Source organism: Pelodiscus sinensis, chromosome 10 (assembly GCF_049634645.1).
Source record: "Pelodiscus sinensis isolate JC-2024 chromosome 10, ASM4963464v1, whole genome shotgun sequence".
Lineage (NCBI taxonomy): Eukaryota > Metazoa > Chordata > Testudines > Trionychidae > Pelodiscus > Pelodiscus sinensis.
The window spans coordinates 40,745,749-40,760,859 of record NC_134720.1 but is presented as its reverse complement, the minus strand read 5'-3'; the positions used below and the strand labels follow the sequence as shown (position 1 = coordinate 40,760,859).

General features: G+C 40.2%; 1 protein-coding gene across 2 annotated transcripts in view; it reads left to right on the top strand.

The window, feature by feature from the left end:
* Positions 1-15,111, top strand: part of SPATA16 (spermatogenesis associated 16) — a 167,128-nt gene that overhangs the window by 19,061 nt on the left and 132,956 nt on the right. For both annotated transcript variants that reach the window (XM_025190471.2, XM_025190469.2), the window contains exon 2: positions 8,918-9,556. In XM_025190471.2, the coding sequence (XP_025046256.1) occupies positions 8,942-9,556 (615 nt within the window). In that variant the 5' untranslated portion in view covers positions 8,918-8,941. The remainder of the gene's footprint in view (positions 1-8,917; positions 9,557-15,111) is intronic.

Below are 15,111 nucleotides of genomic sequence, written 5' to 3'. Positions count from 1 at the left end.
TGGGAGAGCAGTGCAAGCTGGAGCTCTTCTGCCACTGCCAATGAGTGCGGGAGGGCAGACCCCTGCTGCAGGACTTTGTACTAGGGAGGACTAGTGGTCCCCGGGCACCCCCTCACCAGTTGCCTCTGCATTCCTCATAGAAAAGAATGAGCAAACTGTGGCATAACCATAATCCTTGTACTTCAGTCTACAGAATTCAGTTGTTTTCTGACAAGTTAGCTGAAAGAACTTCAGTGCACTGAACACTACAATTTATCTCCTGCAGACTGCTGCCTGGCTGCTTCTGTCATGGCATTTGAGGGGCATGTGACCCTCACCCATTGCCCTTGGAGGAAAAGGAATCACTAGTTTCCCTTTTCTCACGTATGTGTGCAAGAAACTCCAGGTCAATTCCAAAATTGGTTAAATTAACCTAAATATAGTCGCCAATTTATACCAGCAGAGGATTTGGCCTGACTTTTTAAGATTTCTGAATTCTCATGTAGAGACTGGGATCCACATAGACACTTTCTGCAACATTTTCTCAGTTGTGAAACAGTTTACACTTTTCACTTTTATACATCTGCTGCTCTGTGCACTTGATTTTGCTCTGCTGTTTTTGCTGTTCTTCTTTCTACTTTAAATACAAAAGTTACAAAGCACAGTGTTGTCTTCAAGTCATCATTGTCAAGTCCAAGTCGAGTCTCAAGTCACTACAGTTCAAGTCCCAAGTCAAGTCTCAAGTCTTAATTTAAAAAATGTCAAGTCACTTTTGTACAAGCCATCAATATCAGCATTTTCGGACAATTTTTTCACCAAGTCAATTTAACAAAATTAGCAAGTCTCAAGTCGAGTCTCAAGTCACAAACAATGAACCCAAGTGGAGTCTCAAGGCGAGTCACCTACGCGACTTAAGTCAGACTTGAGTTCAAGTGATGGGACTCGAGTCAACAACTCTGCAAAGCAACCAAAACAAAACAGAGCAGTGAAACAGTATAGACCAAAAATGAAGTTTAGAATTAACTAAATGTAGTCAAGGAGACCTATGCAGTGAATGAAGATAATATGGGAGGATATTTTGGAAAAAAGAATACCCATCCAACAGCTAAAAGTGGCTCTTGTATTTATGGGTGTGGGCCAGTTCTTCTTTCTCACACCCCTTCTTCTGAGTTCCTTTGCATCTTTTCTTCTCCCTCCCCCTTTGTTTTCATTCCATGAGTGCTCTTTTTGTCTCCTGTCTTCCATTCTCTTTTCTTTTGCTTGTCTGTTTTTTATGATATATATCTAAGGCTCATTCTGTAAGTAATAAACCTTTCCATGTGTCCCAGTGGGAAACTCCCCCCCCCCCTCATCCCAGTTTCTTCATAATTGTATTGATCTTTCAAGTAAACGTATAACCTTCACACAAATATTGCATCTTGGTTTTGTGGCTTTCATTACTGGATGTTCTTTAGCTAACTCTACAGAATCACAATATATTTTGTAAAGATTACACATGATTTGAACTGAGCCTATTATTAATCAGACATGTTAGTTCTCACCGGTACTGGTACAAATTTTGGGGGCTTTTTTTTTAATCTTTGATCAAGGGCTATATAGACATGTAAGGTGTTACCCAGATCAAAGGGTGGTCCATATAATGTATCAACCCAAACATAACTGCAGGAGTCAGACACAGACACTCCTCTGAGCTCCAGTTCTTATCTTGCTCTTTCCTTGCTCTGTGGAATAGTAATTAACCACTGCACAATACCAGCTGGTTCATCTTCTATGGCCAGTGAATAGAAACCTGTACATTTTCTTTAAAAACCCTTTTTATATTGTTTTTGGCCTCCTAACATGATTAGAAAATATCACAGAACTCACCTTCCCTGCAGTAGAAAAAAACCCCTAAGTAAGATCTCTGGAGGTCTTAGCTTCACCTTCCCAGCTCCTAGACATGAGAAAAAATGTCATGATTTAAGGATTCCCCTGAACTTATTTCTCTGTTTGTACCCTATTCATACACATTTTCCCTTGTTTCTCACACAGAGAACTGATGTTTTTCATGGACCTCTCCTAGTTTCTGTTCTCTCCTTCCCATGTTGGCTGTTAAATCCATGTTTTTTTATTTCTACTTTCTCTCCCCTTCATCCCTGACTTTCCCCTGTGTGTATCTATGGCTATGAAATTGTACTGCTCTGCTCCTGCTTTGTTGAACTGCTGGCCCATTCTGGAAAGGCAGGCCTGGTCTCAAATCTCACTCAGGCACTATACTATCCAATACTCACAATACTGGTCACAGCTCCCAAGGGGCCACATGTGGTTCCTCACAGCTTTGTGGACTTCTCCCTACTAGCACTGTCCCCTGCCACTCCCATTGGCTGTGGTTCTCTTGCTCACCCCACTGTTGGGGGAGAAGGGGAGAGAGCCCTGAGCCTCACTGGCTAGATCAAAGAAAACAACAGGCCAGATCTAGCCCACGGGCCATAGGTTTCCCACGCCTGGTTCTAGGTAATGCTTGAGTCTTTCCCCAGTGTAGGGAACTGGATTAGATGAACTTACAAAGGTCTCCTCCAGTCCTTCATGTCAATGATTCTTCTGGATGGCCCCAGAAGAAAATGAACATGACAGCCATGATGGTAAAGTTCACTCTTTCCAGTCCATGAATCCGACTGCTACTACCCCAGGTAAAGAATGTCTAAGAACATATAGCACCCTCCTACTGCTAACATTGAGTCATCTGAAACATATTTTAATGATCTTAGCTATAAACATTTCTTTTCATTTCTAGAATCTTTCAGTTCATTGTCCTGTCAGCCTATGACTTTAGCAAGAGCCTTGAAGACTCTTTATCCCAGTTCTTTTAACCCAAACAATCTGGACTATTTTACTTCAACTTTTGCTGACTTTCGTAATCAATTTTATTAAAGTGGCTGACATGGACATTTGTTACCTTGGACAACTTAGAACGTAGGCCTCTCCATACAACAGTGCCTTGAGACTTAGTTGTCCTATGAACATCAAGTATTTCTGTGTAAAGTGTTCTTATACCTGGTGTCAGTCCCGGGATATTAGAGAAACAAAGTGGGTAAGGTGATATCTTTTTTTGCACCAACATCAGCTACTGAGACAGACTTTTGAGCTGCACATAGCTCTTCCTTTTTCCAGTCCAGAAGAAGAGCTCTTTTGTCTCAAAAGTTTGTTTCTCTTACCAGCACGAGTTGGTCAAATAAAAGATATTACTTCACCCACTAGGTCTCATTAATTATTATTGTTAATTAACATTTTTATTCTGATGGTACTTATAGGCCAAGTAGATCAGAGACTCATTCTGCTAAGCCACAGGTGGGCAATAAAAAAAGGTGGCCCTCCAAAGTTAGTCCCTGCTGGGCCGCCACTGCTATATTTACCTGTGCCTTCACAGGTATCAGCAATTGTATCTCTCGTTGGCTGCAGATTGCCATTCGTGGCCACTGGGAGCATCAGGAAGTGTCACAGACCAGAATTTGCCCATCCCTGTGCTAGGCACTATACAAACATATAGTAAATTATACTCCCAGCCTCAAAGAGCTATAGGTAACCTATGGCTAACTCTCTGCACACTATCCTAAATAATTACCAGTCTTCATGCCAAGTTTTAGTCAAGAGCACAATTTTGTTTTGTTTTGTTTTTACAACCAAGTTAAACATAGTGAGTGATAATAGTGGTTTATAGTGGGGGTGCTGACAAAACTTCACTGAAGCAGCATTGACAATGCAGGTGTAATAATGGCAAATGTGCCCTTATCACAGCAAGAAAAATATAAGGTGTTCTCATTTTGCACAGAATGAGCTATTACTTATGTCTACCACAAAGAAATAGAGTACCTGAAAAAATACATTAAAGTTTTTTTTTTCCAAAAGAAAACTAAAAATAAAAAAGATCAGATGTGACTCAGGCTTTCAAACAATAAAAATAGCAAGATGAAAGAACTAGGTTGCTTCATTGCCTAGAGAAATGGCTAGAATCTTTAAAAAGTCTGAAACCTGATTGTGAGAGATTCACTTTTAAGGGCTGCTAAGAAGGTGTTGACCTTCGTCATTGATAGACAGGCTAAGCTTCTGTGCTTTTTGGCAGTAAAGGAAGTGATTAAGAAGTTATCCCATTGAAATGTCAACTGGAAAAAACTCTAGTTTGAATCTTATTGTAACTGTTGCCTGAACACATACGCTCACACATACACAAAATCTATCTGTAAATTTGAAAGATATATCCTGCTTTATTTTTACGTGACAACACTGGTATGTATTTACTTTTTGGATTGATCAGGACATCTGAAATCCGGTACAAATGCAGTTATGATAGTGGAAATTTAGCTAATGGCCTATTTGGTTTAGGGGTGGAGTGGGATTTAGATACATTTTACATTAGTAATATATATCTGTACTCACCCTGGAGAACTGAAACATAGATCATTGACCTGTTGGGATGACAATGGTGTAAGTACCAACAGGACCAAATGGGATTGCTTGCATGCTGTTTATGACTACCTCTATTTCAGCACAAGCATAAATGTACAGCTAAACTAGTTACAATTAGAATATTTCCAGAGTATATCCAGATGTCATGTCACTGAAGTATCCTCCATTTATCTGCAAGGCCCCAGACAACGGTTACTGCTGATTCTGGGAGACTCCAAGCCAAACCTGGAGGGTTGGCAAGCCAACTGCTCAGTAAGGTTGTCAACTCTGACTGAAGCTATTCAAGGAGATGTTTTCCCCAGCTCTGTTTGTTATGTAAAGTTGGCTCATGTTAATGCTACTGTTGCGGTTAATAGTGGCACTTATATACTGTCTTCTTTAGGAGCTTAATCCTGAAATGTCCAGGGTTTATGGCCTTGATCTTGCAAAGCATATAAGCATGGATTTAACTGGAAGTATGTGAATAGCCTCATTGTTTTCAACTGGATTACTCAAGTGCTTAAAATTGACCGCATGCTTTAAGAGCTTTGCCGTGTTTGCCAAACATAAGAACAGCCATACTGAGTCAGACCAAAGGTCCATCTAGTCCAGTATCCTGTCTTAGGACAGTGGCCAATACCAGGTGCCTCAGAGGGAATGAACAGAACAGGGAATCATCAAGTGATCCCATCTCTGTCACTCATTCCCAGCTTCTGACAAACAGAGGCCAAGGTCACCATTCTTACCCATTCTGGCTAATAGCCATTGATGCATCTCTCCTCCATGAATGTATCTAGTTCCTTTTTGAACCCTGTTAAAGTCCTGGTATTCACAACATCCTTTGGCAAGGAGCTCCACACGCTGACTGTGTGTTGCATGAAGAAATACTTCCTTTTGTTTGTTTTAAACCTGCTGTCTGTTAATTTCATTTGGTGATCCCTAGTTCTTGTGTTATGGAAACAAGTAAACAACTTTTCCTTATTCACTTTCCCTACACCAGTAATGATTTCATAGACCTCTATAATACCCCCCCCCCCATTTTCTGAGATGAAAAGTCCCAGATTTATTAATCTCTTATCATATGGCAGCCCTAATCATTTTTGTTGCCTTTTTCTGAACTTTTTCCAATACCAAGATATCTTTTTTGGAATGAGATGACCACATCTGCACACAGTATTCAGGATGTGGACATAGCATGGATTTATAGAGGCAAATACCGTGCTGGGATGTGAGAGACCTAGATTCAAATTCCCAATATGCCTGATTTGAAGCAGGGACTTGACCCTAGATCTCTCATAGCTCAGGTAAGTTCTCTAACCACCAAACCACTATGAGGAAAACTTTTTATCTGTGTTTGTTTAAATTATGAAGAAAAGTAATGGGGTCTCTTGGGAAATGACAGAATAACTTAATAGGTGCCATGTAAAGTGTCAGTATTATTTAGCGGTATGTGCTGTTTTCTTCTGATGTCAACTGGCAAAAGAGGGTGTTGAAGGCAGAATCTAACTAGCTGTAGAAAAATAAGGCTAGAATAGCAGGACTGGTGCACTGAATGAAGTCTATTAGGCAGGCAACTTGCCTTTAGGAAGGGTTTCTTAACCTTTACAAGAGCAGAACAATCAGTGAGCTAAAATTAGAAGATTTCAAAAATAATTTATGTAAGATTACTTCAGTAAAAAACACATTTTAAAAAATAGAGACCTTTCCACATGAAATTAGCTGAATGTATCACAAAAAAAGCCAACAAAATGCTTTGTTGTGGTACCTGGCAGTCCTGTGAATTATAGTGTTTGCGCAAGAAAGAAGTAACCCCAAATACATGGAAAGCTATACTTGATTGTACAGGTATAGCATAAATAAGCTCATTCTTTAAAGTCTCTAAGGGCTTGTCTACATTAGGAAACTGTTTCAAAATAACTAACATCAATTTAATAACTCCTGGAATAACAACATCAAAATAGCGTGTCCAAACTATGGGGTAACCTCAAAATTAATTTAAGGCAGGCTCCGTTCTTGTGGACACGCTACTTTAACTTAGAGTACCAGGAAGCACTGGGGAGTAATTACTTCAAATTACTTTGGGGAGTAGTTATTTTGAAATAGCAGCACTGGAGCATCCACATTACCTCTATTTTGAAACAACAATTTCAGAATTAGTGTTATTCCCTTAGAAAAGCAGGAGTACAGATTTTAAAATAACCAGCATATTATTTTGAAATAATGGGCTTGGTAGTGTGGACGCTCCACTTATTATTTCTAAATATAAGTGAATAAGGGGGGTTATTTCAAAATAATTCTCTAGTGTAGACCAGGGCTAAGTAAATTTAGAATAGTTGTCCTTCAGAAATGATGATGAATTGTCCCCATATGTCCATATTGATTCTTTATAAGTATTTTAGATTACTTTTGTTTTAAATACAAATCCTTTCTTTTGAAAGTTGCAAGAGTTGTATTTTAGATTGCTTGCTAATGTACAGAACCTGGTTTTGCAGTACACTGTTCCAAAATAAGAAATAGGCATTTTAACAAAAGTCTGTAAAGAAAATATTTAGCTGACAAAGATAATGATTTTCTACCCTTTTCCTATAAGTGTTCTTTATTGAGGCAGTGATTAAAATGTAGCCCAGCTGAGTTATAACGTACTTCCATAGTACTACTTAATGCCATATTAATCAACTTGAACACATAAAAATACAGTAAGACAAGAGGCTGGTGGCGTAAATCTATCTGATACATCAGGGGTCATTTCAGACACCATTCAGAGTGGAGAAATCTCCCGCCGGTGACTGCAAAAATATCAGTCTACATTTTAAAAGAAAGGACTGTGGCCTGATATTTTTATGCTTAATTATTTTAAATTTTGCTCATGAGGATAGTTCCATGGTGGCATCTCTGGCCTAGGGTTACCAAATCTCTAATGGCACAAAACCAAATGTTTCCCAGCTCTGCCCCTTCCCTGAGGCTGTGACCCCCCTCCATCCCTTCCTTGAGGTCCCACCTTCTTCACTCTATCTCTCCTACCCCTCTCTTACTTTCATTAGGCTGGGGCAGGAGACTGGAGTGTGGGAGGGGTTGAGGGCTCCAACTAGGGGTGCAAGCTGTGGGGTGGGGCCAGGGATAAAGGGTTTGGGATGCAGAAGGGGGCTCTGGAATGGGGCCAATTTTTCAGAGTGCAAGCTCTGGGAGGAAGTTTTGGTGCGGGAAGGACCTCGGAGCTGGGGCATAGGGTTCATGTGCAGGGGGATTCAGGCTCTGGGGTGGGGCTGGGAATGAGGAGTGTGGGGTACAGCAGGGGCTCTGGTCTGAGCCAGGGTGAAAAAGTTTGCTATGTGTTATATTTTAAAAACCTGGTTTTGCCCAAATAAATCACTGCATCTGTATTGTAACTACCATTTGTACAATCTATACTTGTATTTAAGCACTTTAAAGTGATGGTAAATGTGTACAAGGTTGTTTACCTGTAATGTGAGGTTAGAGGCCAAACTTTTCTGCTTAACAAGCCATTCTCAAAGACGGTCACCATTAAATCTATTACAATTAAGGTTCTCAAAATAAATTGAAAAAATGAAAACAATTCCTTCTGCCTCCCACACCTCATGACTGAGTTCAGAAGAGTCAGCTCTGAATGGTAAATTTCTTTTAAATATACAGTCTATTATGTGAGCGAGGAGTCAGCTTTGTAATATAGTTCAGGCCACCTGTCTCTTTCTGAGAAAAGCAATGCAGAGATTAAGACTGAGCTGGATTCTGCCTTCTGTTATGGTGGTGTGATGTCTCTCTAGCTCCATCAGAATGGATGGACCCTTTGGCTTTAATGTTTTTTTAACTGTATTATGTGCCTCAAACCTCAGGGTGGCTTATGGGGGTCTATATACATGAGATAGGCCTGAATTATCAACCCAGATGTGAATGATCTCAGGCTTGGCTCCGATCTTTGAAATCTGTCGTTAGAATCCCTGTCTAATGCCCTCAGCAGTATGATTTCTGTCAAACATCCCTCAGCGCATGCCTGAGTGTCTGAAAATCAGGCAATGGTTTCCTCTTAAGGTGACTTTGAGCAGTCCATGACAGGATAAATTGTGGGTCAATCAGCCACAGATGACTTCTGGGAAGAAGGGCCTGACCCTCCCAAACCTATTGCACTTGTAGCTCCCACTGAAGGGGCTGAGGATTAAGTCCTAAGGCTCTATGTACTTACTAATAACAATTTAGGGCTAGATTTTGTCACAAAGACACAGCCCAGATGGCAATTTAGTCCATGAAAGCTGCCGCTTTTGCATGGCATCTATGTCAACTTTAGAGACACTGGGGCCACCATTAAAAAGATACCCTTTGCCAACAGCTACCAAACAGTGTGTGAAACATCTTATTCATATATGCACAGAATAACTATGCTATCTCCCTATGTGCTAACAGCAGGTGAATGTTAACTTGGTAATGGATGTGCTGAATAAACATTTGCATTGTTTATTTTGCTGCAGTTTAGAATCCTAAACCTTTCCACATTTTCTCACAGAAGGATTGCTTTCTTCAATGAGTCATGGAGTCGGCAAGCAGCACGGGTTTGGGGGGCATCACAAGCAAGGTGTGCCAAAATGAAACTTCCTCACAAGCAAATGTTATTAAGGAGCCAGCCAGAGCGACCAACACACTGAATGATATTCCGGAAGCCCTGCAAGAGGTGAAAAAACACCTTGGGGACATAGCAGTAGAAAATGTAGTGGAGAGAATAAAAATGGCAAAGAATGGCAAAGAAAAACAAAGTAATGATTTAGACAGAGCAGGATTTAAGCGGAAATTAGAAAGTGAAGAAAAGCCAGCTGTGAAAAAAGAGGCAAGAATGTTAGAGCTTGATAATCAGTTAGCCACGGTGCCTCTGCCTCATATTCCTCTGAAAAGTCTAATGGATGTGGAAATAAAGTTGGTCTACATTGATGAGGAGGATATTACATACGAGTTCATTGGGTCCATGGCATCTACCAGCACACAATCAATGTGTCGAGATGTTGAAATAGTAGACTCTCTGAGTGCACCTAATTTCAGCTTTCTGCCACAGATTGACAAATGGCTTCAGGTAGCCTTAAAAGATGCCAGCACTTGCTATAGACAAAAGAAGTATGCAGTAGCAGCAGGGCAGTTCAGAACAGCACTTGAGGTATGAGCTTAAAATAGTATAGATTAATGGTGGAAAACTATGAAATGCAAGGCTACGATTGCACTGATTGGTTCTGACAACATCATAATGAGCAATGGTCACAAAACATAAGTGTGTTTGTAGTTTCATCAGAATCTTGAGATGTGGTTCCATGTCAGATCTGCAAACTAAGGGATATAAATAAATCAAGAGATTTGTGAGGCATTATAATAAACACAACAAAGCTCAAGTGATTTGTGGTGTTAACTGAACCCTAATGTACTGTAATACACTGTATGAGGGAGGAAAATTGACTGCTAGGATAAATGCATTGTTCCTGTATAACTTTATTTACTCCTTTATCCCACAGAAAGGAAGAATGTGGTTAGGGCATGAACCACTCTAAGGCTATGTCTATACTCGCAGCTTCTTGCGTGAGAAATATGCAGATGAGCAGGGCTTGACAAATAATACAATCTACTCGCCCGTGGCGAGTAGATTGTAACCCAGAAGAGCTGGGTTTGGGCGAGCTGCGCATGCGCAGAACGATCTGCGCATGCGCAGATCACCAGATAGTGAGGCTGGTGAGCGGGGCTCACCACAGTTTGGCGAGTCCTGCCAATTATGGACTATCACTGAGCATGGACTATCACTGAGCCTCATTTGCATACCGAATGAGCCACCATTTTTGCAGAAGAGACTCTTGCACCAGCAGGAGCTGTCTACACTGGCCCTTCTTGCACAAGAAAAACCCTCTTGCACAATGCCCTTATTCCTGAAAATAATCAGCATAGCAGCATTGCGCAAGAGGGTTTTTCTTGCACAAGAAGGGGCAGTGTAGACAGTGCCTTCTGGCGCAAGAGCGTCTTCTGCAAAAATGGCAGCTCATTCGGTATGCAAATGAGGCTCGGCGATATTCCACGCTTAGCCTTATTTGCATATTTCTCTCTCAAGAAGCCACGAGTAGACATAGTCTAAGATCTGGGTTTGAGTCCCCACTTTGCCATGATGTGATCTAGTGCAATAATTTATACTCTCTCTTTCTCTGCTTCCATTCCACGCCTGTACAATGGGCACACACTGCAGTAATAGGGACCCCATATGTAATAAGGATTCATTTTTCTCCTTGTTCATTGCCCCTACTATCCATCTTTAACCCCAACTTTTTCCAGTTGCCTTATCAACCGATTCTTGTTGGGCTTCTTCTTCTTAGAACTATGCAAACAACAGGTTTTGTTTTATTTTAGTGACCAAACCAAATAAAAGAAATAATTATGGGTCAAATGAAACACTTTATTTCACTTTTGAGATGTTTAACTTAAAGCAAAATTCAAAATAAAAAGTCCATTAGAATCAAAACACTTTATCTTGAGAATGTTGACACAATGTTCTGATTTTGGAGAAGGAAGAGAATTTTTCTCTGCTTTCAAACAAAACACTTTTGTGAATTTTGACATAAATGTGCACTTAACATTTTAGATGAAAAATTTCACCCAATTCTAATTGTTATTTCCTTCTTGTTGGGGAAAGTGACATCAGAGGTAAATAAATCAATAATTGTTCTCTACTTTCTCCCTTAATGAGTTGGCATCATTGGTTACAAATATATTATCATATTTTAATGATAAACTAAATCTTTGGATGCATCACTGGAAAAAAAGATATTTGGAGTCATATTTCACTCACTGAAACTAGATCAGGTCTGCAGAAGCAGAGTGACCCCTTTCTTCTGCTCCCATTTACTGTATAGTAAAATTCTCTTGTTCCCCTGAATCCATTAATCTAAATTATTTTCATATTCTTTCCAATGTAATAGTAGATATTTCACTGTCATTTGTTGCAAGACAGACATCTAAGGGCTGCTGGACTGCAGTGAGTGAAAAGAGAATAATTCTGTTTCCTTACCATCCAGGACAATGAGTTCCAGTCTGCCTACCAGTAGATGGCGACAGGAGTAAAGCAACACTTTTGTTATCTCCCTTGTCCCATAAAAGGGATCTTGCTGAGTTGTTTTCCTCTTGTAGCAGATATGCCTGCCTGTATATAGCTCTTTCAGTGGTCAGGCAGCAATTTTAATTTGATGATTTCCACCTCATCTGTCCAGTCACTTGTCTTCTGCTGGGATTAGACAGGCTGTCAAGTGCTTTTCTGGGAAGACTTTCAGTTTGTGTGAAGTTGTGTTTTTCTCTCTTATTCCTTGGAGCAACTCTCTGGCGAGGTGACTCCTGGCAGCTGCGGGATCCTTTTTTCTCCTAATCTGTCAGGAATCAATCTGCTAGATAACAGCCCTCTGTGGATATAGCCCAATTTTTCTCATAAAGCTAAGAGACCAGAGCTTCAGTCTCAGTGATAATCTCAAAATCTCAGCTGCTGCAGTCACAAAAGAAGTAAGATCTTGGCTAAGATTTTCAAAACTGAGACAGGATTTTGAGAGACTATTCTTAGTTTCCCACGTGGAAACACCTTGATGGAATCAAATCTTCAGAGGTGAATGCTATACACTTTCTAAAAATCAGGCTTCCAAAATTAAAGTACCCCTAATCCCTAGTCACTTTTGAAATCTTTGCCATGCTTGTGAGTGATGTTGCAGTTTCCCCCTGTATTATAATTTCCTAAATGAATGGAATAAAAGGAGGAATTCCTGGGGTGCTGACACAAGTAGACTGAATTCTACTGGAACAGAAGAATAAGAAATTTTTTTAAATCTTTAGAATTCCACAGCAGTGCAAAGTCATGCCCAGATTTCTTTGGTGCTGCCAGTCTCAGTTAATTATATTGGAAATCCATTGAATTATAACTGTGTAATTCAAACTGTGCCAGGAGAAGTCATGGTTCATAATAATCATATAATGGGCAAGGAATTAGATGTAATCAGATTTTAGTTTCCCTGTCGTGTTTCCATAATGCTGCTATAAAACCGACATAATCACAAAAAGCACCAGTTTTTTTACATCTTTATCAGATGGATATACAGTCTCTCATGCGCTTGCTCTTGCTCTCTCTCTCTCTCTTTTAAACAATGAAAGATAACAGAAATTGGATTACAATTGCTGGGAACAGGCTATGATAAACTGTTTGCTTGTGTGCAGAATCAACTTTAATGATGGCATCAGTCTCTTAATCATTAGTGATTAGCCTGTTACTCTTTGTATCATCCTGCAGCCAAAGACTGCATCAGAAGTTGCGATATAGCATTTTGAAGGTAATGCCTTCAGAGGTTCATATGGTTGTCCTGTAAAGCTTGAATGATGGCTTTTAGCCTCACAGATAAGGCAAGTTAGTCTTGCCTTCTTTTCCAATATTTAATGCAAAATCTTATCCATAAAGGACTGTTAAGTATTTGGCAGCTAGAAGACATACCTACCCTAATGTTAGGCTCCTAAGTCATATTTAGACTTCATATCAAGTGGTCTGACTTTTGAAATTGCCAAGCATATAGCAGAACTTACCTCTCACCACCCCCTTAACTTCACTGAGCCATCATCTTGGCCACCATCATTATAAAAAGGTATATATATTTCTATTATGGCTTCATGAAGGCGGACAGGAAAATGTTGATTCTCCACAGAAGCCATTTTTAAAAAGCAAATTATTTTGAGGGTGATGTTTATTGACCTCTGGCTTAGCTTTCCAGTAGCTAAAGATTAATCTCATATTTAGACCCTTATTTAGGCACTGTATTGAGCAACTCAAGGTGATTGGAAGCTGTAGATATTTAATCCGTCCCATCCTGCAAATGCCCAAAAATTTTCTCTGTGCTTTATAATTACGTGCAAAAAACATAAGTATATAAGAACAGTCCTACTGGGTCTGTTCAGTGGTCCATCTAGCCCAGTATCCTGCCTTCAATAGTGGCCAAAGCTAGATGCTTCTGAAGGAATGAATAGAATAGATCAATTATCGCATAATATAGTCCCTGTTGTCTGATTCTAGCATCTGATAGTCAGAGGCTATGGGACACCAAAAGTATGGGGTTACATCCCTGACTTGGCTAGTAGCTATTGACAGACCTAATTTCCATGAATGTATGTAATTTTTTTAACTGCACTATAATGTTGGCTTTCACAAAATCCCCTGGTAAAGACTTCCACAAGTTGACTGCGTTGTGTGAAAAAGTACTTTTTTTCTTTTTTTTTAAACCTTCTCTGTTAGTTTATTCTGATAGAGGTTGAGGCATGTTTCCCTTTACAAAATCTATGCTGATTCTTCACAACAAACTATGTTCATCCATGTGTTTTTTAATTCCCTTCTTTATTTCAACTTCCACCAGTTTGCCTGGTATTGAAATTAGGCTTACTGCCCTGTCACTGCCATAATCATATTTAGAGCCTTTTTTAAAAACTGATGTCCTCCAGTTATCTGGTGCAGAAGCTGATTTAAGTGATAAGTTACATACCTCAGTTTGTAATTTTGAAATTTTATATTTTAGTTCCTTCAGAACTCTTGGGTGAATGCCATCTAATCCTGGTGACTTATTATTGTGTAGTTTATCATTTTGTTCCAAAAACTCCCCCTCGGAAACCTGAATCTGGTTCCTCAGAAATGTTGTCCCAAAAATTGACTCAAGTGTGTGAATCTCCCGCACATCCTCTTCAGTGAAAATCAATGCAAAGAATTCATATAGCTTCTTGTCTTCCATGAGTGCTGCTTTAGCACCTCAATTGTCCAGTGATCCCCACTGATTGTTTAGCAGGCTTCCTGTTTCAGATATATTTTTTAAGAAATATGCTGTCAGTCTGTGTGTCTTTTGCTAGGTATTTCCCATGGGCCTACCTAGTTGTAGTTTTACACTTGACTGCCACTAGATTAATGACCATCATGGTTAAGATTTTTCATGAACATGGGCCAGGAAATTCAAAGCAAGTGAGTCACGTGGCACCTCAAGTGAGGCTCCAGCTGCAAATCAATTACAGAGACTACTCAGATTTAAGGAAAGAAAATATTGTTTTATCCTAACATAATCATTTGTTTATTTTGAGTCTGTTGTTTATTGTGAAAAAAGCATGTGCATAGCTTTAAGTTCATGAACATTTCCATTGGAGTCAAGTGCCATCATAACACAAACAATAAAGAACAATAATAGCAGGTATTTTGTTGAAATATTCTTTGCTCACCCACTTATATATTTGTACAATATCAATCCCACCTGTCTCTCTATTAGAAAGGATTGCACTAGTGACACTGGTATTTCTTGGAGAATGTCCTATGTACTAGCTAGGGTTGCCAGGTGTCCAATATTCTACCGGATAGTCCAGTATTTGTGCTCTGTGTCCGGTAAAAAAAATCAGAGAATACTGGACATGTGCAATGTCCGGTATTCTCTGATTTTTCCGGCTGAGCACCAGACGGAAGTCTAGTGTGGGCGGGGGGAGTGGCTGGAAGGCAGGGCCACGATCGGCGCTAGGAGCCTGTGATTTCACAGAAGCCTGGAGGGGGTGGGGGGAGTGGCTGGGACCTGTGCAATCACAGGCTCCCAGCGCCGATGGCGGCCCCGCCTCCCAGCCTAGCAATCCCAGTTGGGAGGCGGGGCTGCAATCACCACTCTGGGCGCTTCAGAAGCCTAGCCAGGGCGGGGA